A 27,827-nucleotide genomic window follows, 5' to 3' on the forward strand; every position below is an offset into this window, starting at 1 on the left:
TGGCGACACCCCATGGAAACATTAAACATGCTGCTTTATTCAAAGTGAATGAAGTACGCACACCTTTGGTGGTTTTATTCAGACACGGTATTTGGCTTTATGTCTTAGGTGTGTAACAGAACAAGATTTCATCCTTCACCACAGACTGCACCAAACTCAATAAGTAAAAAGTAATCCAAACTAAACATGCAAATAAAGGACACACGGAAAAGGTAACACAAATTGTTTTATTCAGCTAAAGGCGAAAAAATTTAATAAAAATTAACGATACCAAAATCCATGCATTCATGTTGTAGGCACCTATCATGGTTAGGGTCATGGAGGGGACTGCTGGGTCTCCCAGGTTGCACAGACATAAGGACAGCATATGCCTTGGATGGGATGCCGTACCAGAATCCACTTGTTATTTTAATCTACATTTAGTACTTTAAATGAATTGAAATTTGGGTTTCATTTCAACAGTACCTTTATAATGTTTCTCAGGCTAAGTATGTCACTAAGATGTCAAGCAGACATTGAAATCTGTGACACCACATTTCAAGGCTAGCTAGATAAAATGATAAAATCCCGAAATCCCTCTAGATTCCATAAATTAACACCCGATTTATAAATCTCACATATAACTTGGACCTATATTACATGCTGTGTGCAGCTTTTGTAATAACTGTAAGTTATTACAATAAGTGAAGCAATGAGCATGTTTTCCGGAACCTGCACTATCCCATGTCCTTAGTTAGATTTTTTTTTGTAAATCACACATTGTGTTTTTTATTAAAACAAATGTACAGCAGACATGAAATTATGCACATGTACAATATAAGCCAATATGTTGCCTGTAACACCTAAAATATTATTTTGTTTTTAACTTCACGGAGAACCTTGTTACAAAACACCTTTGGCATGGAAATCTTTGTCCTTGTATGGGACACATCTCAGGAATCTCTACACTATTTTACCAGCATTGGAATAGAACTGTCCAAATTTGTCAAAAACGTGGCAGGTTGTGAAGATGCTTTTGAAGGGCTGAAAAAGAAATAAAATATTATATAGACAGCAATAATTAAAACATTTCAATAACAAAAATGCTGAAATGACAGTCAACAATGCACTGAAATAAAACAAACCAATAATATCAAATAATCTTCGTTATATTCATTGTTCATTGAGGACACTGCACTTGATTTCATGCCAAACAAACACCAGAACAGTCAAACATACACATAAGACGTAGCAATTAGATGTGAGATTATAATTTGCTTGTTGGTGTTCAGCATCGGAAGAAATATTATTTAACTCACTGTCTCCACCATAAAGTCAGATCCTCCACCATTCCTGTTACCAGCTTCTTGTTATATCCAGCAGGTAACTCACTGATAGCTATTGGGCTGAACCGTATTCTTCCGTACTTGACAGTGTGTCAATGTGTTTACTTTGTTGTGTGTGATTATTACATCCCATGTTTTTATGGCAGCAACCTGTTTTAATTAGATGTGTTTAAAGTCCACTAATATTATTTCCCTGTAACAAAACTGTATAACATAAAACACTTGAAGACTTATTTGCTGTGTAAATATAAAATTTTGGTAAAGACATACGATGGTCATTAGTGCCCCCTCTGTCATTTTTCACGAATTGCATGCTGGTTGGCAATATAGTGTGATTTATCTTTTCATCAGCTGTTTTAGATATTTTAGCTGTTCTGTTTTGATATTTAAAAATCAGACGGTATCATGAAGTTTAACTACTGATTTGGAATGGCGGTATTGCAGAACCCAGCTTCTCCAGACGAACTTCTGCAGCTCTGAGACTAAAAGCATATCCTTCAACATTATCCTGCGCGTCCACGACCCCAACCTTCGACGCTAGCAATGGACATGCAGCTACAGGATTTAAATAGGTCTCTTAATCACGGCTGTAATTCATTTTTTCAGGACCCAGTCAGCCCCTTAATGATAAATGCTAAAGCCACAACAGTAATCGTGACCTCCTTTTCAGCACTGCTGCAGAAAAAAAAAAAAAAAAAAAAAAATCCAGATATTTTTAGTTGGACTGGATTTGGGTTTTATAACTGGCCTAGTTGCTGTGGAAACGAAAGAGCCTGTGGTTCTCCCTGAGCAGGGGCTACAGTGTTATGACCCCTCTCATGAGGGTCCGAAACGTAAACCTTTTCATAGCCGGTTAAACGGTTGTCAAACGGTCGGCCCATACAACAAGCCAAAGACAATAGAAATAGCTTCTCGGAACCCAGAAATTAAGCATGTTAGCGGTCGGGTTCTGGGTGGGAGATTTATTCCTTTATTTTGGCCCATACCTAAAAAAAACTGCAGTTGAGGAAGGACAAAGTAATGTCATTGACTGGGGCATTGACAGGCTCATCCTGAGAGGCTTCCTCGCAATCGCTCTGTCAGTCAGCGTCCGCTGTGATGACAATCATCTTTCTGCCAATGCCACGGGACAGGTTTTTGCTGTCCTTGTAAACATCGCCCCCCACAATAACACAATCTACCACGTTAAAGCGTGGCGCGGTCAGGCCAGCGAAGCCGCTCGAAAGCCAGAACCGTGCTGTGCCCAAAAATTTACGCCCCAGAATTTTTTTGTTAAGCACCCTGTACTGTAAATGCTGGGCATGTAGCGATTGAATCTCGGGAAGGGAGTCACCGTTGAGGATTGTAGATATGATTGGAACTCGGGCCGTCCTGAGGCAGGTCCCGCAAACCAGTCAAACAAAGAGCTGTCTATATATTTCGTGACGGTCACTGTGCGATGCGCGATCTGGCCCCTTAAACGACTCGGAGTAACTTCACCCACTGCTGCCCGAGGACAGATAGGACTCATCAGAATTAGGCAATGCACAACAGAATCGAGAGCTTCCCTCCGAGCGGAGGGCTCCCACCAGTATCGCTAACAGAGCCGGACACATATTACAGCTGTGAAACAAGGCTTGCAGAGATATTCATCTTTCATTGCAGGCAATTAAGGCGTAGGTCAAAAACAGTCTGAAATGTCCTGTTGTTTAGTGCTATTGGTGCTGCTTCAGTGAAATCTGAGCTACACATTATTGCCCTCTAAGAAGGAAATGTGCAAGTTATTCCCATTGTAAAGAATGGACTATATTACTATTTTGTTACTATAAATATAAAGAGTATATTTGAGAGAGTCTATATGTGTAGAGACTGGTTTAGACCATCTGACTGAGGCACTATATTTTAGGTCTTATAGCCAATAATGAGCAGAGCTTTATAAATACAACATAACAGTCAGCAATGGTGCTTTATGGATGTGGGCAGGAATGGTTTTCAGCACAGAGCATACATTACATGACTGGTGTCTAAGACCCTCTTAGGTGTTACCAAGAAGACCGCAAGGTTCAAATACAGCCATAGGGCAAATTGTTCATACCGAAGAAGGTTATAATAGACACTGAAGCAAGCTAAGTCTGGTGTACAGTTCATTCAAAGATACTGTCTCTTCATACTGCCAGCCGGTTACATTAGATCTTTAACCAGAAACAGAAAGTAAAACATGCACCAAGCACATGAACGACGTGTGGGTTCAAGACCCAGGAATAAAAGTTACTACTAAGTCTGTTCAGGGTAAGAACTTATTTTGGGCTTATGATAGGCGTGTCACCTTTGTACCCCAGACGCCAACCAAGAACACACCTCTTAGCATTCGTTACTAAGCAATAATGTTACATCTGTTGTACAGTATGAGTTTCCTTTTTTTTGCCGTATTCTTCTATTGTTAGTGTGCAGGAAATCAAATACATTAAAATAAAATAGCTACAACGTCTATTCTCTAAAGACGCAGATTTTAAACATCCACCCACACATCCTCCAACTGCTTAAACCAGTGTTTCCCAATCCAATCCTAGGGGACCCACAGACAGTCCACGTTTTTGCACCCTCCCAGCTCTGTCTCGGAGGGAGCAAAAACGTGTACTGGCTGTGGATCTCTGAGGACCGGATTGAGAAATACTGGCTTAAACTGATCAGGGTTACAGGAGATCCTAGAGCCTGCTCCATGTAGCATATAACACAAGGCTAGGAGACATCCTAAGTGGGATGCCAGTCCATTGCACGGCACGCATGCAAACACACTTTCATACGCTGTGAGCAAATTACAAATGTCAATCAGCCCAACTGCCTGCCTTTGGCCTGTGGAAGGGAACAGGAGCAGCTAAAGGAAGCCTGTGAGATATGAGGAGAACATGCAATCTCCAGATGCAGAGCAGAGGTGGGATCTGAACTCCGAGCCCTGCTGCTTCTCTGCGTCCAGACCAGTTCAGACCAGTTTAAAACATAAAATGCAGAATAAGGTCTGACAGAGAGCTAAACAGCAGATATATTAATAGCAGTGACCTTCCTACGATGGAAAGGTTAAATCATTAGTCACTCTTTAAAATCATTAGAGCACAATCATACCATTATACCAACTTCTAAAGTAAGAAAATCAATAAGCACGGTCTTTGAATCAGCGTTATGTGACCATATTATGATTCCATCATATCATTATAGCTTCAGCTCCTGATAAATCACTGGCCAGATTAAATCGGCATGCAATCTAATTGACGTTTTAAAAGATACATTATGTTTGTCCGCCAAATGCATCACCGTTGCCTATCTCTTTTATAGGGTTTCATAAAATAAGCGATGACTTAAATAACCTGTCCTTTGTAGAACCTGCACCAAGTGTACGCAAAGTAGCATGGCGTTAAGCTACTGCAGCTTTTATCGGACAGGGTTTTGCACAATAGAAGTGTGCAGCAAAATCACCATTCTTAGCGCAGTAGCTACATTAGCCGGTTGCACATTCCAGTGCTAGGGAGATGCATTAGTGTGATGGAACTCCACTGAGTCTGACTCACAATCTAGCAAACCATTTGTCATAAAACGAACACAGAAAGTATGGATTTTTGGTCCAGGGAGTCCACTATTTAATTTAGCATTTGTTTCCTCTCCCAAAACTTACCGAACTGAAGGGAAAAAAAAAACGAAAACCTGGAAAGAAAAAAAGAAAAATATATATATGATTGATTTATTTGCTGCTGTGTTCTGCGTGAGTTTTTTTTTTTAACCACAACTGAAACCAATTAGTGGGGGCGGCACTTGTAGTGCAGAATGCAGGTCAGCATCAAGTAATAAAAAAGTATTGACTTTTTTTTCTGACTGTAAGCAGCATGAAAGGGGTGCCGTGGCCTTGTCGTACATGAAAAGAGGTCCATTAATTTCACTTATTCCAAGAAGGGCCGGGCCAGGTGTTAATGCGTCCAATGTACTCCTCTCGTTCGGACACGCTGACACTGGCTGCGGCCTGGCCTAAAATGAGTTTACATTATTTTAGTCACTGGGAAAACCTGATGGTGTAATTTCTAATTCCTGTCGCCCTGCTCCTGCCTCCCAACAGACCGTTGCTGGGGAAAGAGGAGAGACATTTTTTTTTTTATTATAAGCGGCTAATTCTGGCTGCAGTGAGAGTGACCTCTGCTTTTATTCCCCTCTGAAGATCCAGGTCCAAGATATTCGAAAGGTCAAATTAATAAAGCTCAGGGCTGAACTGCATGTAACGCGCAACACTTAATTTCTCACTTTTAAAGCCAGATAGTGGCAGTGATATGATAATAATAATAATGTAGAATGACTCAGTGGGAAACACTATCGCTTCACACGTCCGATGTTGCGGGTTCGAATCTTGCCTCAGTGCTGTGTGTATGAGGTTTACATGCTTTTCCCAGGTTGGTTGGGTTTGGTCTACTCCAGCAGCCCAGAAACATACGTCTTCTAAACCCACTTCTCCGATGCGGGGTTTTGAGGGTCCCGAGCCGATTCTGGAAGCTAGGGGTGCAAGGCATGGAATAACCCTGGATGGGGCACCACCTCATTAAAGGGCACTCACACACCAGTCACACCAACGAGCAGTTTCCACCCATCCGTCCCTTTTCCATACCCGCGAGTCCATTTCAGAAGAAACAGGCGCAAGGCAGGGAGTAACCAGGGATGGGGCACCTGCCCATTGCAGGGCACACTCACACATGCACACCTATGGGAAATTCAGCACTTTAGCATTTTTTTGGAATGTGCCCTGCGATAGGTTGGTGGCCCACCCTGGGTTGTTTCCTGTCTTACATCCATGGACTCCTGGATAGGCTGTGGACCCCCCACGACCATGAATTGGATAAGTGGTTACAGAAGATGGACGGATGGGTATTTTTGGACTGTGGGGGGAAACCAGAGTACCTGGAGTAAACCCCACAATGACATGGGGAGAACATGCAAACTCCACACGCGTGGAGCCATGACAGACACTGGAATCTTGGCCCCAAACACTAACTGCTGCACCACCATACTGATCTGTCCAGAAACACATGGTTAGGTAAATTGGTTTTTCCGAAATTGCCCGTAGTGTATGAATGTGAGTAAGCGTGTGTCCTACACTGATCTAGAATCCCACCCAAGGTGTTCTCCTGCTTTGTGCCCGATGTTGCCAAGGATACCCTCCAGCCCCCCCAGCGAGCCGGTACTCAATAAATGGTTGGAAGATGGATGTAAAGTGATACTTTCTAACCTCAAGGATACTTTCTTTAGCTGTTCTATTATTGGTTACATTGTTGTTGGATACATTGTCTCTGGATAAATTGTCCAGACTCAAAACCCAGCAGGTTATTTCATACGGCAAATGATATATATATATGACGTTATAAAAGTATTAAAAGAAAAAAAGATCAACTGGGATGAAATGGGGAGAACAAGACCTGTTAATTTATTATCTAAGTACACGTCTATTGACAAGTACCTAATATGATTAAAGGGTCCTAATTGATGTAATCTTTTTAATTCAAACTCCCATGATGCCTGGACAATTAACTATTGTCAATAGCACTTTAATATATACCATGAAATTGTAATGTTCCAGAAACTTTTCCCCTGGACACTCAAAATTAAATTGTATGTATTAAGCTACCGCATGGCAGAAACTCATCAAGATAGGAGAGTTAGTATTTATGGTCTATGGTAATCAGACAAACGCTGAGGCGGCAATGCATAATGATTTGGTGTTATTCAGATCGCTGATGAAATATGCATTTCTGAAATACGAGGCGCTTTTTATCATCCATTTGTTTTTCACAGAGGGAAGTCGTTTTATTCTGGACTGCAAAGAATCCGCGAGAACGGGCATCAAGCAAACATCCTGAAATTATTCTCTCAGCGGGGGACAGCCTAAAACATGTTGTTTTTAAATATGATATGCATTTTAATACGGAATCTACTTTGACGAAAGAAGAAAGCGTTTATTGTAATTCCATTCATATCCCATCTGAATATTACATGGTTATTACATGAAGTTAGACACAGAATACGGAAACCACAGATTAAATGCAAAAAAAAAATACATTTCCCATTACTTCTAGTTTTCTGCATTAAAGTACAATGACTGAATAACAAAATATTTTTTATACAGTAGGAATTCACAACCTGAAAATGTGTGTACTTCTGACACAAACAAATACACACTTTTTAAATGCACAGCAGTCATGCCAATTTGGAGAAAATTGAATGAAAGGGAAAAATCTGATATAGCAGCTGGAATAATTTAATGGATTTCCATGAGTACGTTACCAGTATAGCAGAGCCTGGTGGTTCAGCGAAAGCACGCAAAAGCACAATCGAGTGCCCTACTACTCATCAGCAGCTACCCTGGGTGCCAGTCTCTTCATATTACGCTCTGAGCACAGAAAACTGTCACTAAATCAATAAGCTGTGGACAGACACTAAATTTCAAACAACCCAAATCCAGTCACCCTACAGTAAACCAAACAGGCTTAATTTATGCGGCTGTGACAAAGATGCCAGTTTTCCGTGTCTAGACTACAGCAATTAGATGTAATATTGCATGCAGTAGTAATATAGGGTAAAATAAGAGTCTACATATGAATTGCTACAGGACACAATTAAATTACACTATTACACTATTATCCAATATTACACTGAAATAGACCGAAACATTTATTTACTTCCACTCTTCATTATTTCACCAGTTCAGCATTTTTATTAATATCACAATGATATTAGCCTAATGCATCACCAGTATCCACAGTTACCAGTCATTACCAGTTAATTCCTTATAATAAAAGATGTTTATGTTCATGGATGCGCTTGTTTATTTGCATGTATGCATGCATCTATATATGTACGTCCTGCTGCAGACCGGTGTCCCATGCAGAGTAATTCCTTTCTTTTCGGTTACTGTGACCCCCACAGCGGTTATGGAACATAGGATGGATGGATGGATGGATGGATGGATGGATGGAAGGATGGATGGACATAGGCCCTTATTTCTGCAGGCAAAATGTGCTCACGTGCTTCTGTAACTTAAAAGTTGTTTTTATAAATCTGTGCCAATAAGGCCACTTTTAAAGCAGTGTAGCCTGCATTAATGACACCTCAGAATTTACGCTTACTTGAGGCTCCCTGCATGCCGGACATAAGGAAGTGCTGACATGATGGAAGCAAGTGCAGAATTAATTGATACATATGTAGCATAAAACGTGAGATGCTTGTCATAAGAATTGTTTATTATAGAGCAAATGAAGGATCTGGAGAATTTTATATCCCTATAAAATGGTTATAGTGAATTATCTTCAGCCTTTGGTCACTAATGTAGTGCAGTCTTGTAGGCCAGCGAGGGCTAGTGGGCCCGAACATCGACTTCACACCACGTCTCGGAATCGCTGTCATCGTCCCGGTTTATTTTACTTATTTATTGCTTATTATACATACCGTAAATACCATTCGCTTTAAAATACATCCCGTATGTCAGGCGCATCACCCAGACGATAATTAACAAGGAGACGGCATTGCTCCAGACAGTTTCTATTTGCCACTAACTTTCCGCAACGGTGATGAAAAAAACAGGAGGGAAGGAAGGATGGGAAATAAACTGCATTTGGGGGGGGGGGGGGGGGGGGAGCAATTACTGATGCTACATTAAAAAGTGTGGAAGCAGAGCCATTGCGGGTCCAGTCGTTGAGATGTATCAGTTTAAAGACGTGATTGATGAAAGCCTAACGCAACCGGAAAGAGGGGCATAGCTGCAAAGCTGCTGCACTTCATTAGCCACCGTAATTAGCCTGCTGCTTCCGTTTGTTAACGCTGGTAGGCGAAAACACAAACATGGTAACGAGCGGGCCTGTCCACTCAGCAGTGGCGCAAGCTCAATGATGACCACAGCCCCGCCTCTCCCCCCAAACCGGGTCACCGAGCTGCCATTACCTAACATGCTAATTACGGTAGATGAGGGGTCCGTTGTCACTCTGTCAGAACGGGTTAGCTTTGCATGTCTAAGTTGTAACGTCAAAAGAAACAATACTTCAGGCGGCACAGAAATTATTCGATTAACGACTTTTATAACAATTTGTTTCATAAAAAGCAGTATCGCAAATATTGATTGTTTTGGAATAAGAATGCAACTGATTCTGATTATTGGTACTGAATTGTACTATTTTAATATAAAGTACAAATAGTGTTATTCTACAACTGCAGTCCTAAAAATAATAAAATAACCCCCCCCCCCCCAAATGACTATTTAAAATAATTATTAAAATAGGTCTTTTTTGAGAATTATACAAAAATGCATTTCTTAAAATAAATGAATTTAAGGAATATTTCCTTGCTTTTTTACCAGCACAATAAAGATATTAGTACAAGCTCTCAGTACACACATTTTAAGAAATCTTGTAAATAATAAAGGTATAGCTGTTGACAAAAATGAAGGAAGAGAAAAAATAGGTTTAATTTAATCAGAAATGCACTTGAAAATCACCATATCCGTCATTATCTTCCTGGGAGTCATTGCAAAAAAACTGAGGGGCAACAGAGATTCATTAAAAGGCAGGTTTGCGCAATGCCTTGGGTGCGTGACTCTCATTGTTAAGCAGGGAAGGTGGGTAAAAGCAGGGCATTCATCATTGCACAGACAAATGACACTGGATTACTAGTTAGACAGTATAATGAGTACCATCTAATTTCCTCTTTAGAATCAATTTATGTTTCAAAGCTTGGGATGGTCACCAAGGGACATTGCTTTCCCTGGGAGAAATTAAAGAGTCAAAAACCACTTTTTCATAAAACATAAAACTAGCAGGAGACAAATGTGTGGTGCAGAATTACTCTTTGGTTTTTGATAATGCTAAAAACTGGCCATAAACTATGAAATATGACTATTCGCCTCCTGCCCATATATATGGCTATATAGCTTTGATTCTCTGTGTCCATTACAAAAATGGACCAGAGAAATGTGCTGGTAATGGATTCTGTTATGTACTGAAAGTCACAAAACACTGGAAACTAATCCAGGTTGAGACATTTTTTATCTATCTATTCAGATAACTAAGACTTTACATGCACTTCTTGAAAATAATTAAAACATTCAAAAGTATATTTAATAATGTATTACAGAGCTATCCTGTACTACATGAGGCAAATATAGAAAGATGTACTGCCTCAAACATCCAAACAACTTATTCACATTTATTTTCATATTAACTTTATATCCATTTTAATATGAAAAACCTTGTATGTAAATGATCCTAATACTGTTTCCATTTATGTTTTCCCTACGACTTGAAAAACATCGACGTAGTTGCTCTACCGCAGTTTTCGGTAGCATGTGTCTTTAGAAGATTAGTGGCACAGAGATTACGATGCACTTCCTCCAACCCTAATCATCAGCTATATGTGTCCGGCCTGAACTGCATATTAGTCCCAAGGAGACAAGTGGGACTCTATTTGAAGTCGGGACCAAACTGGCTTATGCCAAAATTAGTTAGACAATAAGCACGCCAAGGCATTAGCTCCTTGTTTTACCTGTTTCGAGAACTGATTATCCTATGACAGGGGAGGGAGGGAATCAACGGATTCCCAAGCCTGAACCTGCAGTGTGAACAATTAAGCTACCTGGGGCCTTATGTATAAACGGGGTGTATGTACAAAAACGCTGTGTGTGCCCATTTCCACAATCACGTTGAGATGTACAGTATAAACACTAAACCTGGCGTACCGCTAAGGACATTTTCACGGCAACCCCAACCAATGCGTACGCACATTTCTAGTTTTGTCCGTACGCCATGTTTTAGTGTGAATTCTACGCACGCCGTTATACATGAGACCCCAGGTCACCTGCTATCCACCTGTTATCTAGTTATTTGTAGAGATTGAACAACACAGATTTACTCGCAAAATCAACAGTTTAAATATGGAGTCAGAGTCCTGCAGCTGAGTAGAAGTTACGGATTAAAAAAATGTATTCACCTAGTCAATGTCATGGAATTTATGACAGCAAAAAAGCCACAAAATAAAAGAAAAGACATTCTAGGTCCACAATCCACAACCCACAACTGCTGGGCTTTGTGGTAGGGGGGTCACACTCAGAGAGAAAGTCGCTCTTTGTGAGTTTTAGCAGTGAAGCATTGCAAAGTAGGGGGGTAATCCACTCAAAGAGGACTGGCCTCTCCACATCACACATCCTGCTGCTTTAATCACTTGCAGGGAGTGTCGCTTTACAGCAGGTTAATGGTGCTGAGAGTGCTGGAATTACACTTGGCAACAGTAAGACTGGGAGAAGGAAAGACAGGAAAAGGAAAAAGAAACATACTGTGACCTCCAAATACTGTATACACTGACAAACAGGGTTGAAGAAAGTCCAGGTGACCTTTTTGTTGCAACTGTGGGGGAAACTAGTTATTTATAGAGGCTTGGCTATAAAGATGCACTTTTACACCTCAGATCTAACTACCTGTCATTACTTCCTTCATTACCTATTATGACATCATAATGATTACATCCCTAGATAGCGAGCCTATATTTGTACACTACAGTACTGTAGCTTATAACTGATAGTCTTCCCATTTGGTCTATTCATCTTATGCACTGATTATTATGTTTTCTCACCCGTTTCAGGCATTTTTATGACACATGGAAGTATGATAAATCTAACAAATGTGTCATTCTGATTTAAGTCTTTCAACACAATGGCTTTTATACCATGGATGATCGTTGGACAAAAGCCTCTCTTGTCGGCAGTGCAATTACCCCCAAAAGTCAGAAAGCCAAGTCCCATGTATATTCAGGTCAGTAATGATCCTTTGTGAGGCATATTCCTGCACATCAATTATGCTAATCATAACCACGGTCGTTAAGCCGGATGCTCATTACTGTCAGCGTGCAGGTGACAGAGGCTTCGATCACTAACGTTTGGAACAGCGCACCGAGCACACCATGGTTTCCAAAGGTGGGTTTGGGGTGTGCTACACCTGCAGAGTATGGTCCTCATCCAACCCCCTTGGGCAGGACATGGATCAGCTTTGTGTAGCCTGAGGTACCCAAATGCTGCATTAAATTACTGCAAAGTCCTCGAGTAGCACAAATTAAATACACCCCTACATTCTTATAAACCACGTAACCCTGCATAGCGTATGGCTGCAGCATACAACTGGAGGTAATTCATTTAATTCCATTTCGACTGAACATTTCCCATTTCTGCTTTCATAAGACTTTGACCTATGAAGGGCCTTCAAGACACAGTCAGTCTCCTAATGTGTGAAACCGAGGACGACTTTCTTTCCTTTATTCATTGTTTTTTTTCTCATACAATGTTCCTTCATCTAATTTTTTGCACGTTTGCCTCCCTTAGTGTATCAGTTCTTTATGGTTAAGAAAAAACGTGATGAGAAATGACAGTAATCTTTAGTAATGTCCAACATGCTTCATTACACTGCAGTTTGATGTGACCGATACACTAAAACTAAGATGAAAATTTTACTTTCATTTTTTGCATAACAAGGATTAATTACTAACCAGGTATAATATTTCAGTTGCACTGCAGTTAGACAGTGGGGATGTACCTTTTTTCCTCGCAGTTTCCCCTGGTTTTCTTCTCTGAAATATACGGTGCCGTACCCCAGCCTTTCGTAAGAGGACGCTGTGTGAATTGACCTCTCGTACTTCTTGTTTCTGTGCGCATGGGAAAAAGGCTGAAATCTGGGAGGGGGAAAGACATGACATTTGAATTTTAAAATAATCATTCTAATTTCAGACAATGATGAAGGCACAATCAAAGTAAATTTGTAGAGACGACTGGATATCTTAAAGTGCAGAAAAGCCTGAAGCAAAACGCCTTAAAATCTGTAAACATTTTTGCAACCATGAACCTTATGATACAAGGCCAGTAAACGTGGTGATACATTGGATTTTAATGTGGTCTTTAAGCGGTTAACCAATCGCTGAAGTAATATAATATTTCAAGTGCTTTAAGGTGTTTTAAAAGAGAGCCGTCTGAAGAGTTATGCATGCAGCCTACACGTGAATAAAATACATACAAATGAGATAAAATGAAAATTTAACTGAACCAAGTGAATTGAATTAAGAATAATGTATTCTAGCATCTATATCTAGCACCTCTCAGTTCAGCATGGAAAACAAAAGTGTTCATTTGTGAGAAAAGAGTTTCCACAAAACAGCAGAATTGATAATTTTCCATAAAAAATCTTCTATTATTCCAGCCCTCCCGTTACCCTGACAATAGGAGCGTTCCTTAATGTTACTACTCTCACTTAGCCGCATTAGAAGCCTTTGATTCTAGCTAATGCTACCCAAATGACTAAATGACTCTATGCCTTCTTGGGCAAATGTTCTTAAACGTGCAGACATCTGTAAATTGGAGATTCACACCCTGCAAGAACATGCAAAGCGTCTTAGGCTGGGCCCCCCCTAACCCCCGCCTCGCTGTTCATGTGTATTGTGTTGCTGGGCACACGATCAGTGTAAATAGCTGTTACTTAGGAAAAATGCCAGATGTTAATTACAGCGAGGTTGATTTTGTAAATTGCACCCAAGACACGTTGCAGGAAGGAAGATTTATCCTGCGTGGTACAAGAGGTGTCTGTGTGGGCTAGCTAAATGTCCACTGGGTATAGGCTTGGCTCATCTGAAAACAAACAAACAACGGACAACCTTGGCTCTTCCGCAGCCCGCACTCTGCAATAAAGCCCATATTAAACGGGCACTACATCATTTCTCTTTCGTTACATCTCGCCTTTAACCGAGGTGTCAATCCTGACCTGTAAACACCTGTATCTAAAGTCTGTCTAATGCAACGCAAACAAGCTCACCCAGGACAACAGTCTGCTTATGTTTAGCAGTCTAAGCCACCACAAATATGTGGTTTGTTTCTACAGACACACTGTACATTTGTGCTTCAAAGATGAAATCAAAGATAATCAGGAGAAAAATAACTTGTATGCAGTAAGACTAGTTAAGCTGCAATGAAGAACCACAATCTGCGAAAACCCCATTTATTCCACATTTACCTATTAATTGGCAAACCATCCAGTTTTCTATAATCTTTGGCTTGTTTGTCTTTTTCTTACGCGAATTTCGTCGCTGTACACATACATACTGTGGATTTAATTTAAATATCAGGAGAACAAAAAAAAAAACATTTGAAAGTTAATTATAGAACAGAAAACAACAAATTCTTACCACAGATGCTAAAGAAACTACCTAAAATACTAATAAAATCAAACAGAAATCAATCTAGCAGCATTTAACCAATAACACTGAAACCAAGATACCCATTCATTATAAGATAATTAATTGTCCTAAGGAGAAAAAAATGCTTAAAAATAAACATTAATTATAAGGTTAGGAAAAGGAAACAAAAATTTCACAAAAAGGCACTATCTCTTTAAGTAATGTACAATATCACACAGACATTCCTATTCACCAGAGACAAGTGCCTCTCCTACAAGACAGATTACAGTGCAATCCATGCTAATGTGCACATGGGATGGACATCACAGGGAAAAAATTAATGTGGCCCCAATGTCCCAGAATACACAATGGTTGTGGTGGTAGCCGGCTGTTTCACTTACTGCTTTCATTGCCTCAGAATTGCATTTTAATAGGGTAGTTTTTATTCATTCAAAGCTATTAAGGAAAGTTTGCCTTCTCACTGGGGATCGTTGGCGGTGTGGTCCGTGCCCAGTGACAGCCCGTGAGAGCAGCTACCAACAAAGAGAGCGTGCCCACTGTTACGGGGCCCCCCAGAAAATCACTTTTGATTTCAGAATTTAGATATTTTAAAAAGCTAGACCAGCTAAACCAAAACCCTTTCATTCATCATATTTAGGACTTGCTGTTGTTGTTACATTTTGGCGTTTATTTATTTATTTTTTTTTTGCCAAAGTTAGCCACAATCCTCATAACAAAAGTAGCATATCTTTACCTAAGGTTATAAACGCATATTGCATCAATAGTGAGAATTTTATTCATCCTCCGTTCATTACACATTCCCAGATTAATCTAAAAGTATCCCGGATTAATCTAAAGTAGTTCCATGTTATCTACCTTGTTCGACAAGTTTCATGTTTCCACCCTGTACATTTATTGTGATAACTTGCATAGGATATTTCAGGATGGCTTAAAGTTTTTATATAATATCATAGCATTGCTTTACCTCTACTACTCTTGGCATTACATTTATATAATTATGAAATGGTATTTCTATTGTACATTTTTATGCATGCTTTAATTGGCACAGCTACAATTTCTCATCTATACCTTAGACAGCTCGAAAATAAAAAATGTCAGATTCTAATTCTAATTTGCTGACGCAATGATTGTTGCAATCAGCATAAAAATCAGCACTCAGTACAAAATGCTACCTAAATCTGGAGAGTTACAAACACCCGCATTTTAGTCAAAGAAAACGAGAAATTATTCAGCTCTTTGAAAATTTCCAGTGGAAATGAGTGAAAAATGGAGGCTGACTCCCAGATCAAAACGCACTAATCATGCTGTACGACGCCCCAGAAACCCAACGTCTATAATATGATTTGCACACTAACGGCCTCAGCTATTAGCACTTGTTTTGAACTTCCGACATTAATGGGGCGAGCTAATTTGGTGCTTTATGTTAGAAAAAAAATTCTCCGTTTAATGTACGTTGTAGGCCAAACTAGTAATTAAAACAAATGGCAAGTTTTAAAACAGAGATGCTAAAAAAAATTCTAAACATTTTCTTATATTGATCTCCTATGATAATTATATTCAGTGTGAACATCAAGATTTGTTTGAACTGGAATACATTATTATATTTTTGTGGTGAGCAAATTTATACCCGAATAGTCATAATTCTGTTTGAAAACCTGGTTCAGATTTTTACATCACAGATGATTAATAAAAAAAAAAAACAAACTTTAGGATTTAGGCACCAAAGATAAAATTATATGGCAAAATGCATAAACATAACAACTCTAAACCCAACACTAAAGTGAACAAATAGTTAAACAAAAAATACTCCGGGGACAAAACCTTCATCATGAGGCCATAATTAACAGCTAGTTAATTTGGTTGATTATAGGGGGGCATGCAGTGAGCAAATGAGAACTTTCATGTTATTAAGAAACATGGGGTTTAAAGCAGTTATGTAATTCTTGCAGTATGCATTCATATGAAAAACAGCATATGATAAATTCAATTGAAGTTGCAATTGGAGTAATTGGAATTAAGGCTCAGCAAAATGGAATGTTACCGTATATGAGACTTAATTTCTACAAAGTTTCATTGTAATTGCCAGCTGCACTCAGAGAAAAGGACAAACGATAAGAATAGACATTAGGGAGAGAATAGACAGGTGTACGGCCAAGGAAAAGGGTGGAGACTCCTTTCGTCAGCACAGGAAAGACTCACGCATGGTGGATGATGCTCCTCTGCCACTCCCCTCGGCGGAGCTCCTCTCTGGCCTCCTCCAGGTCCGTGATGGAGGTCGCCACGCGCAGGCTGGGCTCCAGTGGCCGGTACCTCTGCTGCAGGACTGCGGCCGGATCACGGAAGGGTCCCTGGCGGATGCGGGATAAGGCTTCTGCGTTATGCAGTAAACCGCCCGCTTCATTATTGATGAAGCCCCTGGTGCTCCAGGTGGTCAAAAGCTCTACAAACTCTGCTCGGATTTGAATTATTAATAAAACCCATTTCTCCTGATAAACTTTTACAAATGGAGGAATGGGATGATAACGCTGACTTGATGGATGGCCAGGGGTGTCTCACTTGTGAATCACGGCGAACATATCTAAATTTACACGGGCAGCTGGGAGGTGGAGAGCAATTATTTATCTGTGTTTGTCTGAAGAGAGAATCCCACCAAGAACCCAATTTGCTTGTACCAAAAAGTCACTTTCAAATGGATAGCTATGATGTCAAGATAGACAGGTGGCAGGTAAAAAAAATAAATATTAACTCTATGAAGCTTGCGTAACCATTTTATTAGTATTTTCTTAGTTACAAACGTTGAGTACTTCGCGGTACTATTTACTGAAATGAAATGGACAATCATAAAAACATAAACATGGCTTTCTAGAGCAGTAAAACTAAACAGCCATGATTCCTTCATGACATAACAAACAACCACTCTCCTTCTAATTGCTAAATAGAACCATACTAACTCTAAACTAAAAATGTAATGATGAATATTGCAAAACAGCAAATAAACTTCTGCTGTAAAACCAGTCACAATACGTACAGTAAACTGGTTACATTTGCAGACAACACCAAGGTGGCTGGTGTAGCAGATACTGATCTAGCAGCAGAAAGGCTACAATGGGATCTGAATTTAATTAATGACTGGGCTGATACCTCGCAGATGAAATTTAGCATAGATAAATGTAAGGTAATCCATGCAGGGAGCCGAAATATAAAGTGCAGATGTTTTATGGGTTACACTGAAATAAAGGTAGCTGATTACGAGAAAGATCTCGGTGTGTATGTTGATGCTTCCATGTCTCACTCTCGCCAGTGTAGGGAAGCAATAAAAAAGGCCAACAGAATGTTGGGTTACATCTCTAGGTGTGTGGAGTTTAAGTCAAGGGAAGTGATGCTACGATTATATAATTCCTTGGTAAGACCCCATCTTGAATATTGTGTGCAGGTTTGGTCACCATACCTTAAGCAGGACATTGCTGCCTTGGAAAAGGTGCAGCGTAGGGCGACGAGAATTATTCTAACAGGTTGGGATGCTGTTCAGCCAATTGGCTATTTAAGTATTAGTTTAAATACTAACACTCGTGGCAATAAGTGAAAATTAGCAGGAGAACATTTTAAAATGAATTTGAGGAAGCACTTCTTTACACAGAGTGTAGTTAAAGTATGGAATAGTCTTCCTGCTAGTGTAGCGCAAGCTAAAACCCTGGGTTCCTTTAAATCAGTGGTTTTCAAAGTTAGTCCTCAGGACCCCCTGCCCCGCTTGTTTTCCAGCTATCCCTGCCCCACACACCGCTGATTACCTGGATCAGGTGTGTTCAGTCAACCAGAAGCTGAAAGACAGCTGGGACTTGTGTGTGGGGCTGGGATAGCAGGAAAACAAGCAGGGCAGTGGGGCCCGAGAACCGAGTTTGAGAACCACTGCTTTAAATCAAAGCTAGATAAGATTTTAACAACTCTGAGCTATTAGTTAAGTTCTCCCCAAACGAGCTTAATGGGCCAAATGGCCTCCTCTCGTTTGTAAATTTCTTATGTCCTTACCTAAAATCCATCCAGTCCAATATCTGCACAAGGCACTCTAAACGGTTAGTTTTTCTACCAGGTAGGTGAAAACAGAAAAATCTCTGTTATATCAATCAAAGTTCTCAGCGCAAGATGCAGGGAATGATGTTTGGTGCATGATGATTGAATGTTGAATTGATGTGGCTGTACTTTTTGGAACATTTAAGTTATTTCTGCTTAAATCACACTTTGGTAAACTGCATTTGGTAAAAAAAAAAAAATTCTGAAATTGAACTGATTTCTTAGCATCATGTTTAATTTAACCAATTTAACCAAATTTTTAAATTGTAAATCACAAAACGCACAAAAAATAGCAGGAATGAGGGACAGGGCCTCAGGAAAGGTGCGTCCACAGCCACGAAATGATAGAGGAAAGAGGAAAAAGGTAAAAAGGAAAAAAAATTAACTGATAGGTTCGCGAGGCTGAAATGTAAATAAATAATGCATCCCCTATCCACGGCTCACTGTCTGCAAAGCCTCACTGCTTTAATGAATTCCTACTAACAAGGCCCAGCTGGAGCCTGGCCGGCCCAGGGTGAAGACACTACCCCTAATAAAAAGAAATGATTCACGCCTCATTTCTGCTCACTTATGTTTTACATTAATAGAAACCAATAATAGGAACCAGTTACCATAAAAGTCATGGACCGTAAATAACACAAATGGCAAATACGTATCATCAAATACTTTTCGCAGCTGGACAAGATGACATGCTACTTTCGGCGGTGCTTAAGCGATTCTTTAAAAGCAATACGGTCCTCGCACTGAGCTGACTAATGACATACATTTAACTGAAGTTTATTAGCTGACAGACGTGCTTATAAGCGCAGAAGCTATCTGGGCATCTAAATAATGTGAAAATATTAAACGGAACCTGGGGGCATTTTAATGATACTGCTTGCTTTACAGTTCAAATATCTTTAGCTATTATTTTTTGTAAAATTTAACGGTAAATTTAACTGGAGCTAAAATGTATGTTAAAATGTAATAATTGAAAAATATTTCATAGACATGCTATTATACAAATATAATCTTTAATATATCTATTCATAAGTCTTGAAAGCAAAAAGATGCACTACCAGTCTATTTGTAATACCTAGTCAATTGTTTTGGGAATTAGTTCAGTCTTTGTATCTTGACCTTGAAGACATTGCCTCAAGATGGCAATACAGCCTCAATAGGTAGTAGCCATTAATTAGTTTTCAATAATAATATATTGCACTTTCAAGTTGTTTTGTACCGTTGCGAGGTGATACACAAAGAGTGAAAATGTACAAGACGTAGCGTAACCTTGTCAACTGACATTAAGTACTCATTGTTCACACACAGCCAAGGCAGAGCGAAGCTTAGCATATCCTACAGCTCTTTAGAACAAGGGCAATTAGGCAGTAAAGCAGTAAAACGGGAAGTCAAATAGAAAAGCAATAGACTAATGTTGTGATGGGACACTAATTATGCGCAGCAGGTACTAGTTTAAATGTAACCTACTTTTAAATTCAGAGCCTTTTAACTTTTTAAAGAATAGCTCCCCAGTTTTTGTTGTATATGTCTCTGAACTCACAGAAATGAAAACCTGGAATGATTCACACGTCTCTTGTTAGCTTCAGAGTGTACACACTTCGTACTGTTCTTATCCATCGCCATGTGGATGACCGACCCTTCATGTCTGCTGTAGCCTCGGTCACACCCGCCTAGCGTTCTTCACATCCCTCTGATATTTCTTGACCATCTTCTTGTTCTTTGTAGATTAATCGTACATTTGTTCATGCTGGAGAAGTGCATCCCCCACCATGTTTGCCTCTGCGGATGATCGCCACCGACTCACTGGTGAAGCCCTATCAACAACTAAGGGGACCTGAAGGGCAGATCAACCTCTAAAGCTCAGCGTGGGAGCCGGGAATAGTTTTGGTATGTAATACAACATTTTTCTTTATTATCGGGCCTTTGTCAAACGAAACGAGGGACTTGCAGTCTTACGTACCGTTATGGAGAGAGTAGGTATTACATTTCTACTTGGCCACCTTTTTCGTGTGCACAGGGCTATAAGGATGAGAATACTGAGTCTCTCAGTTGAAGCAGAATAGAGTTAGAAGAGGCTGTAGTGTCATTTGTACCCTTATATTATAGCGTGAGGTATGATACAGACAATGGCATAAGAGAGGATTTGATATCGGGCAGGGGCACAACCTAATCATTTCAATACAGATGTCTATTTATTTCGGGGTTGGCTGAATGAATCCAAATAAAATATTAGGGGTGTCCACTGGATTTGGACCCTCCGTGGTGCTGCGGAAGTTTTCCTCTCACCTGAGGCTTCTTGCTGGGTATCGGGGGCAGCGGCTGTGTTTTGAGGAAAGTGTCCCCCAGGGCCGAGGGATCCACGGCCTGCCTCTTGTGGTGGATATCCTTGACGAGCAGGGGCTTGACGCTCTTCATTTGCAGCTCCATTTCGTGAGGGAAATCTCTGTATGGGGAGTTGAACACACCTGGGATCTGCGGGGGTTGGGGGGGGGGGAGGGGGGCAGGGTAGTCAGAATCAGTGGAAACCAACACAGTAATCAATATATAAACCTGGATTTTTTTTTTTTTTTTTTTTAAAACATACTTATACAAAAAACAGACTTATAACAATGGATTCAAAAGCTTTCTTTGCCCCCAGGTGGATTTATTTATACAGAAAATGTGCCATTATTCTGTCACAAACAGAAGTAAAAGAAAATCACTTGGTTATCAGTGTTCATAGTTACTAGGTAATCAGAAACTAAGTGGATTTTTCTCTTGTCACCATCAACGGAAATAATAATAAAAACCATTTTAGTTATTCACTGTATATAAATAATAACAAACTATCGACTGTTCTATACAGTCCACTGTACCAAGTCCTGTCCTGGATGGTACCCTTCTTCTCAGTGACCATCATGAGCCTGTGATCCATTGAACCGGTGAAGTTGTGGATTTGCTCACATCCTACATTAGCTGAGGCAGCTAGGACCACTCCCCAAACGCTGCTCTGAGAAGTGCACTGCAGGCCACCGTGGTACATCTCACACTTCACTAAGGCCCAGGAGTTCTCAATGGTGGTTAAGTCAGGCAATGATGGGGGTCTGGTCATAATTCAATCAGCCTTCACGCCTTTTTTGGCCAAACTATGAAATGCTTTGATACATGGGAAGGCACAATGTTGAATTTTTGAAAAGCTCCTGACTGTTTGAAGAAGGTATCTTCTAGAATTGGCAGTAGACCTTGGGATTATTTTTTTCACCATCTGCAAGTCAGAAAGGTCCAACAAGTTCATCACTGATAACTGCAGCCCGTACCATCACTCCTCCACCACCTTGTTGGTGCTTGAAGATGGTGTCCATCCAGGGGCCCATCCACCTGGTCCATCAAGAGTCATCTAATCTCCTCTGTCCAGAAAACCTTTGTAAAACAAGCCTTGAGACATTTCTGTGCCCATTATTGACATTTTATCTTGCGTGCCTTATTGAGTGCAGGTCATGTTGCGGCCTTTGTGACCTTAGCAATGTCATGCAGCACATTGTACCTTGTAATACCGGAGATTCCATTCAGATTGCAGTTTCAAAAAACGGTGGCATTTGATTCGAGTTTTCGAAAGTCTCCCCTCTTAGAAGCTCTGGGAGTTACTTTGTGTCGTCTTCTCTCTATATGTTTCTTCCATCTTCCTTGGCTGTTGGCCACAAAACACTCAGCTGTACGGAGATCATGTTTTAAAAGTTTGCCAATTTTGATTGTTTTGCATTCCTCTGACTGGTACTTTACTATTGTGTTTTTGTCTGTAAGATGCTTATTTGGCCCATTTTAATAGTAATATTAATTTGCTTAATAATTCTGCACAGGAAAGTATCTATAGTTTCCTGTTTTACTCCAAAGAGAAAGTACTCAGACAAAATACTGAGCATGCTCTATTTTTAAACAGTCTGTCCTTAACTGGAGATGTATCTGGGCTGAAACTTTTGACTGGAAGAAAAGATACAAGCAAAATACACACTTGCCTAATAAATCTGCTCGCTGTGTACAAACGTCCTTCAGATTTCCATTATGCCTCCAGCCTTTCAGCTGTAATACAACCATTCTCAAATTTATGTCCAATTCCACAATGTCTCATAATTTTCTCAATTGTTAACCTGAATTACAGAATGTGACATCAACCGACTTTTTTAATAATTCCAAAATCGCATTTTCAACATTATGTATGCTATTTATTTTAAGCAACATCCACCCCCCCCCCACTCCCCCCCCACCTCCACACACCCACATCTCACGAAATGGGAATCTGCAATTGCTGGGGAATTTATGTTCCAAATTGCAATTCTTTCAAACAACTCAAGGGCTTGTGGGAAATATGCGGCCGCTGTAAAAAGCCAGTCCGTCACAGTAAATGTCATGCTAACAGCACAGCTGGCAGAGAAAGAGAAACCTCTGGAGATCCTGCCGCTAATAGCTTCCCCATAACCTTCTCTGACGGTCCACACCATGGCAGACGTACAGGGTAGATGTCTGGCCCTTTCTCTCCGTTCTCCGAGTCTTTCAAGACCGACGGCTTCACTTCTCCGCCTTTACAAATTGCAGGCCTGCCGCGTTGTATTCTCTCACATATGTTATTTGACCGTGAGCACTGCCCCCCCCCCCCCCCCCCCCACACAGAGCCTGGAATATTAATTGAGTGAAGGAGAGCTCACGGGAGAATGCACCAGTTGTTCACCAGTCATCCTTAGCATAACATTTATATTTTCAGCTGTCCTGCGTAGACACCGATCCATCATTCAACCCCCCCGCTTCGACCCTCCTATTTTCTTCTTCTGGATACATAAAATCATAACCTCTTTCATAATTAAATCCACTAAGGAGAACATTAAAATTAACAGCCATCATGAAAAAAGAGAAGTAAAATGATAAAGTTATTTTCAAAGACTTTAGTTATGTTATACTGTGCAAAACTATTCATGAAAAAAAAGATATTCCATATATTCGAACACTTCGCTCTTTGTCATCTACGTGGACATTTTCGATAAAGAATTACAGTTGAAATCTTAGTTCGCCAGTCAGATGTTCTACTGTAGAGAATCAGCCAGTGGCTCAATGGAAGTCATATTCCAGAAATGAAATGATTTGTTGCAGACAGCTGGATATAATGATTATTCAAATCTGAATGGCCCTTTCAGAAGTTTAATTAGGAGCAAGAGGCCTTTTCAATGCTTCAGCACTTTGTATGGAGATCTAGAGCGTTACACTTCCAGCTGCATTTGCGCCCTGGCAAAAAAATGGCATGGAATACAGCGCAGTGGGGGGGGGGGGGGGCTATGATTCCAAAACTTGCTGTTGATAGAAAAAAAAGAGCAATGACGTTGACCCCTGAACAAAAAGAGCTAAATCTATGTCAGCTCAGCCACTTTTGTCCGGCAGAATTTCTCCTGTTAACGATGAACTGTGAGAGACCCATTCATTTCCTGGTGACAAGGTCAGACTGTGGAATAGAGAAGCTTCCTTCCACTCCGTCTCCACACAGCAGAGCCGTGAAAGAGTGAAGTTGGAAGAGAGTACGGTTCCTCTCACTGTTGTGGCAACGCATGTGTGTAACATATGGTACATGGCTCAGAGTATAATCTTATGTTCAGGTCGGTGTGTGTACAAGTTTGTGAGTGGAAAGACAACCACGTGACCGTAAGTGTCAGAGCTAAACAGCAAATGTTTAAGACTCCTATACTCCACAGATTACGGTCAAGTGGCATGGTGTCCCCTCCTCATAGGGCGCAGTAAGAAGTCATCAATGATTTTTCAATTCAGATTTGAGGCTAGCTTAAGGCTGAACGCCTATAGCTAGTGCAGTGAATTATAAAGCGTTTACCTACAGAAACTACAAGTTGCTACATTCAGCAGGTGAAGACATACACATACATTATCTCTTACATATAGATTTACACAGGGTGACCATTAAAAAATGAGGTCCATTACTTTCTGATTGCTACAGTCAGACTCCATGTGGCTGGGTCGTGATGAGCTCCAGGCCCAGCCTGTCACGCTCTTCTGGTACGCACAGGAGAACAGAAACAGGCGAGCAGAAAGGACATGGGTAATGCCATCGTCGAGCGAGAAATGCGTAATGACTGTAAAGGCATGAAGGAGACCCGGCGAGTGAAATATCTGCTGGAGATGAGGGCTTGCTGAATCAACACTGACCACTGCACTTCATCATAATTATCAGGACACGCTACCGTCGGGGGATTTATAAAAATCCCACTCAGCAAATCATTGCTGCTGTTAGGAGATACGCAGTGTTAACATGCTGTCACAGTCCGGCGTTTAGTAAGATATTCCACATTCAATTACTCCTGGCCAGGAACTAAAGGCAAAACGTGCTCATTTGTCAGTGGTCGCGGTTCCACTTTCTCAATGAACTTTCAGCGGCCTTGTTATCCCACCCGCAGCCAGACCACACTTCTGGCCCCCGACTCTCACTGTCAGTCTCTCCTCCTGCTTAACCGCTTCAGATGGCCTTTAAGAGACCCTCAAAATGTCCTCCCTTTTTATGATATTTTTACCACGGGTTTCCATTTTCGGCTCTTAACACAGCAGGTCTTTAGATCATCTTTGGTGGCTCGTGCCTCGGTTTACAAGGCCCCTGATTTTTACCATATCGCCTTACGGTTTACATTTACGGAGCAACAAGTTTATACTTCAGATTTTGAATCTGTTACTTTCAACGAACTGAGTGGGAATGAAAAAACTGTCCCCAGCTACTTTAGCGTTTAAGCTACTGGAATTTTTTGTACTGATACTCGCCTGGAAGTGAATGCAAGAAAAAAACATACCAAAATTACGGTACCAGGTGCAGTGGAAAAGCGCCCTAATTAAAAACAATGCTTCTTTAAAGAAAAAAAAACTAGATACATGAATATATGCACATAATCCTTTGCTAAATGTTTCCCAAACCTGTGAAAATACAACTGGAAATACACTGTATCTCCAACTATAGGTGAACTGAAGAAAAGAAAGTACACAATAATTCAAAACAGTAATGCAGTTCACTATAAACAGATCAATTTTAAAAATTACGTTTACATTCTTACTGACCTTAAGTAAATTCAGCCTTAGGTTCAATCAAAATATGTTGTGGACGAGAAAGAGGACGAAGAACTCTTTTACTCTAAAGTCTGGACAGGAAGAGATGATGAATGAGAGGCAGAAAAAATAAGTTCCATGTTTCTGAAGAGCTGTTAGTGGGGCAGTGGAAGCTAACAAACGAATGAGAACGATGGAGGAGACCCACTGGTTCCAAAGAGAGGCACTTAGTGAGCAGGCTGGCCTCTCCTTCTAGAGGCAGGAGGCCGCCTCGCTTACCTGATGGGTGCTGAGCAGGAAGTGCATCCTCCGGGCCTGCAGACACTTCTTCTGCTCCTCACGCTCCATCTGATAATGCTCCCGCTCGTTTCGCTGCATCTCAGAAAACTCCTCCATGGCCCTCCTGGAGAAGGAAGCTACTGTGGTCACTTACTCCCAGTTTTATCAATATAAAACATACCATAAAGCCTTATCTCCAGTACGTCTATACAGAGGTATATAACTTAGAAGCATGCTTAATTTTTATGGCTAGATTTGAGCTTTTCTTCCCTCACAAACAATATATATAGCACTATATATAATTTCATATTAAAATTATAGTATATTTTTCGAAACTGAAGCGAAAGTAGAAACAATTATTTTTTTAAATAAAATAACGGCAAAAATCATTCTAATGCCCAAGAGAAAAACAGTAAAGAAGTGAAGCTAATGCTCCTTAGCTGCATTCACAGGTTTTCAATTACTGCTTTGCTTAAGGGAGCATTAATTTTGCCCGTTAGATAGCATTACGGAACATGATATGTTGACATAAAAAAATCACCACCCCTTGCTCCTTCAATAGTATGTTTTTTTTTCTTCAGTTCACACTGGATTATATAAAATTAGATGAATTTTGTAGTGCAGCACGTCCTCTGTTTTGTTTATTGATCTGGAATATAAAGTTGGAAAAAGGTTTGTTTTTTGATTATTTCTGGTGTGTCGATGGCCAGTACCATCGAGCTGATGTAGTGTTCTACTTTTCTTAATTGGTTTTATTAATCGGGTTGCAATGTAGAGAAAAGCCAAACATTTCCTTCTTGCATGTCTGCCCTCCACCAGAGGCTCTTCCATGTATGTCCATGCCTTTGTACTTTAACACAAACCTCATTAACTCCGATCAGCCTGGGCAGAGCTTGGGCCCTGGTATTACACGTGACATTTATTCGTCCTCAAACAGCATATTTAGCTTTTATGTTAAATGGGAGACTTCACTTTAATATTATATAAGTGTACGATGACAAACGATTGTTACGAGGGCAAATGTTTACTTCTGTAAAACATTAACAGAGCAATAAAAATTACTGTAGAATTTTACATTACTAAACCATGCAGCTGTCCTTCAGATCTGAGAACGCACATTCCAGGTGAGAAGCATATTTGTTTTTTTTCCTTATAACTGTGTGTGTGTGTGTGTGTGTGTGTATAGGTTTAGTATAAAACTGCTAAGGAATTTCAGCTTGTAGAACACTGTATAGGTTTATAGTTAAATCAGAGCAATTAAAGTTTATATATACAGACGCTCCTCTACTTATGCACAAGTTACGTTCCGAACGGCTGTTCGTAACTTGAAATGTTCGTAATTCATTATTCAACATCATTTTAAGGGTATACGCAAGTACAAAGAACTAGGATACTGGGAGTACGCTACGCTACGCTACGCTATGCTGCTGCGCGGTGGGAGTAACGGCCAGAAGTCATACTAGGCGGAATTGGCGCTCAGAAAAAAAAATTGATGTTGCGGACAAGAACTGGGAGCCCAACGAACACAATTTGGACTTACAGTCCTCTTCATTCATATGTTTGCAAGTCTGTATATACATATATATATATATGGTCATGTTTATATATATGTGTGTGATGTTATTTGGAGATCACACGCTTTGTCCTATTACATGACAATATACAATAACTGTACTTTAATTTTGAATATTGAGTATATTACAAAAACTAAATAAATGTCTGGCAATTTTCAAGCACAGAATTAGAAGAAAAAACAGACTTCACATATGACCATATTCTCTAAAAACAAAAAATCATATCATAAAGACACATTCCTGAACCAAAGGAAGGTTCTGCTTATGGAATCCCTTTCACCGGCGTCCTTGAAGAGGACGC

The 27,827-nt window shown here is 40.2% G+C and overlaps 1 protein-coding gene across 1 annotated transcript in view; it reads right to left on the reverse strand.

Annotated features, from left to right (window-relative positions):
- Positions 1-216: 216 nt before the first annotated feature.
- The window catches only part of spata17 (spermatogenesis associated 17), a 34,135-nt gene continuing 6,524 nt past the window's right edge, over positions 217-27,827 (reverse strand). Inside the window, exons 6-10 of the mRNA XM_048975756.1 lie at positions 25,953-26,076; positions 20,901-21,086; positions 16,746-16,894; positions 12,899-13,034; positions 217-1,023 (exon numbers count right to left, since the gene is read on the reverse strand). Coding sequence (XP_048831713.1) covers positions 943-1,023; positions 12,899-13,034; positions 16,746-16,894; positions 20,901-21,086; positions 25,953-26,076 — 676 coding nt within the window. The 3' untranslated portion in view covers positions 217-942. The remainder of the gene's footprint in view (positions 1,024-12,898; positions 13,035-16,745; positions 16,895-20,900; positions 21,087-25,952; positions 26,077-27,827) is intronic.

This window comes from Brienomyrus brachyistius, chromosome 14 (genome assembly GCF_023856365.1).
Source record: "Brienomyrus brachyistius isolate T26 chromosome 14, BBRACH_0.4, whole genome shotgun sequence".
Classification (NCBI taxonomy): Eukaryota; Metazoa; Chordata; class Actinopteri; order Osteoglossiformes; family Mormyridae; genus Brienomyrus; species Brienomyrus brachyistius.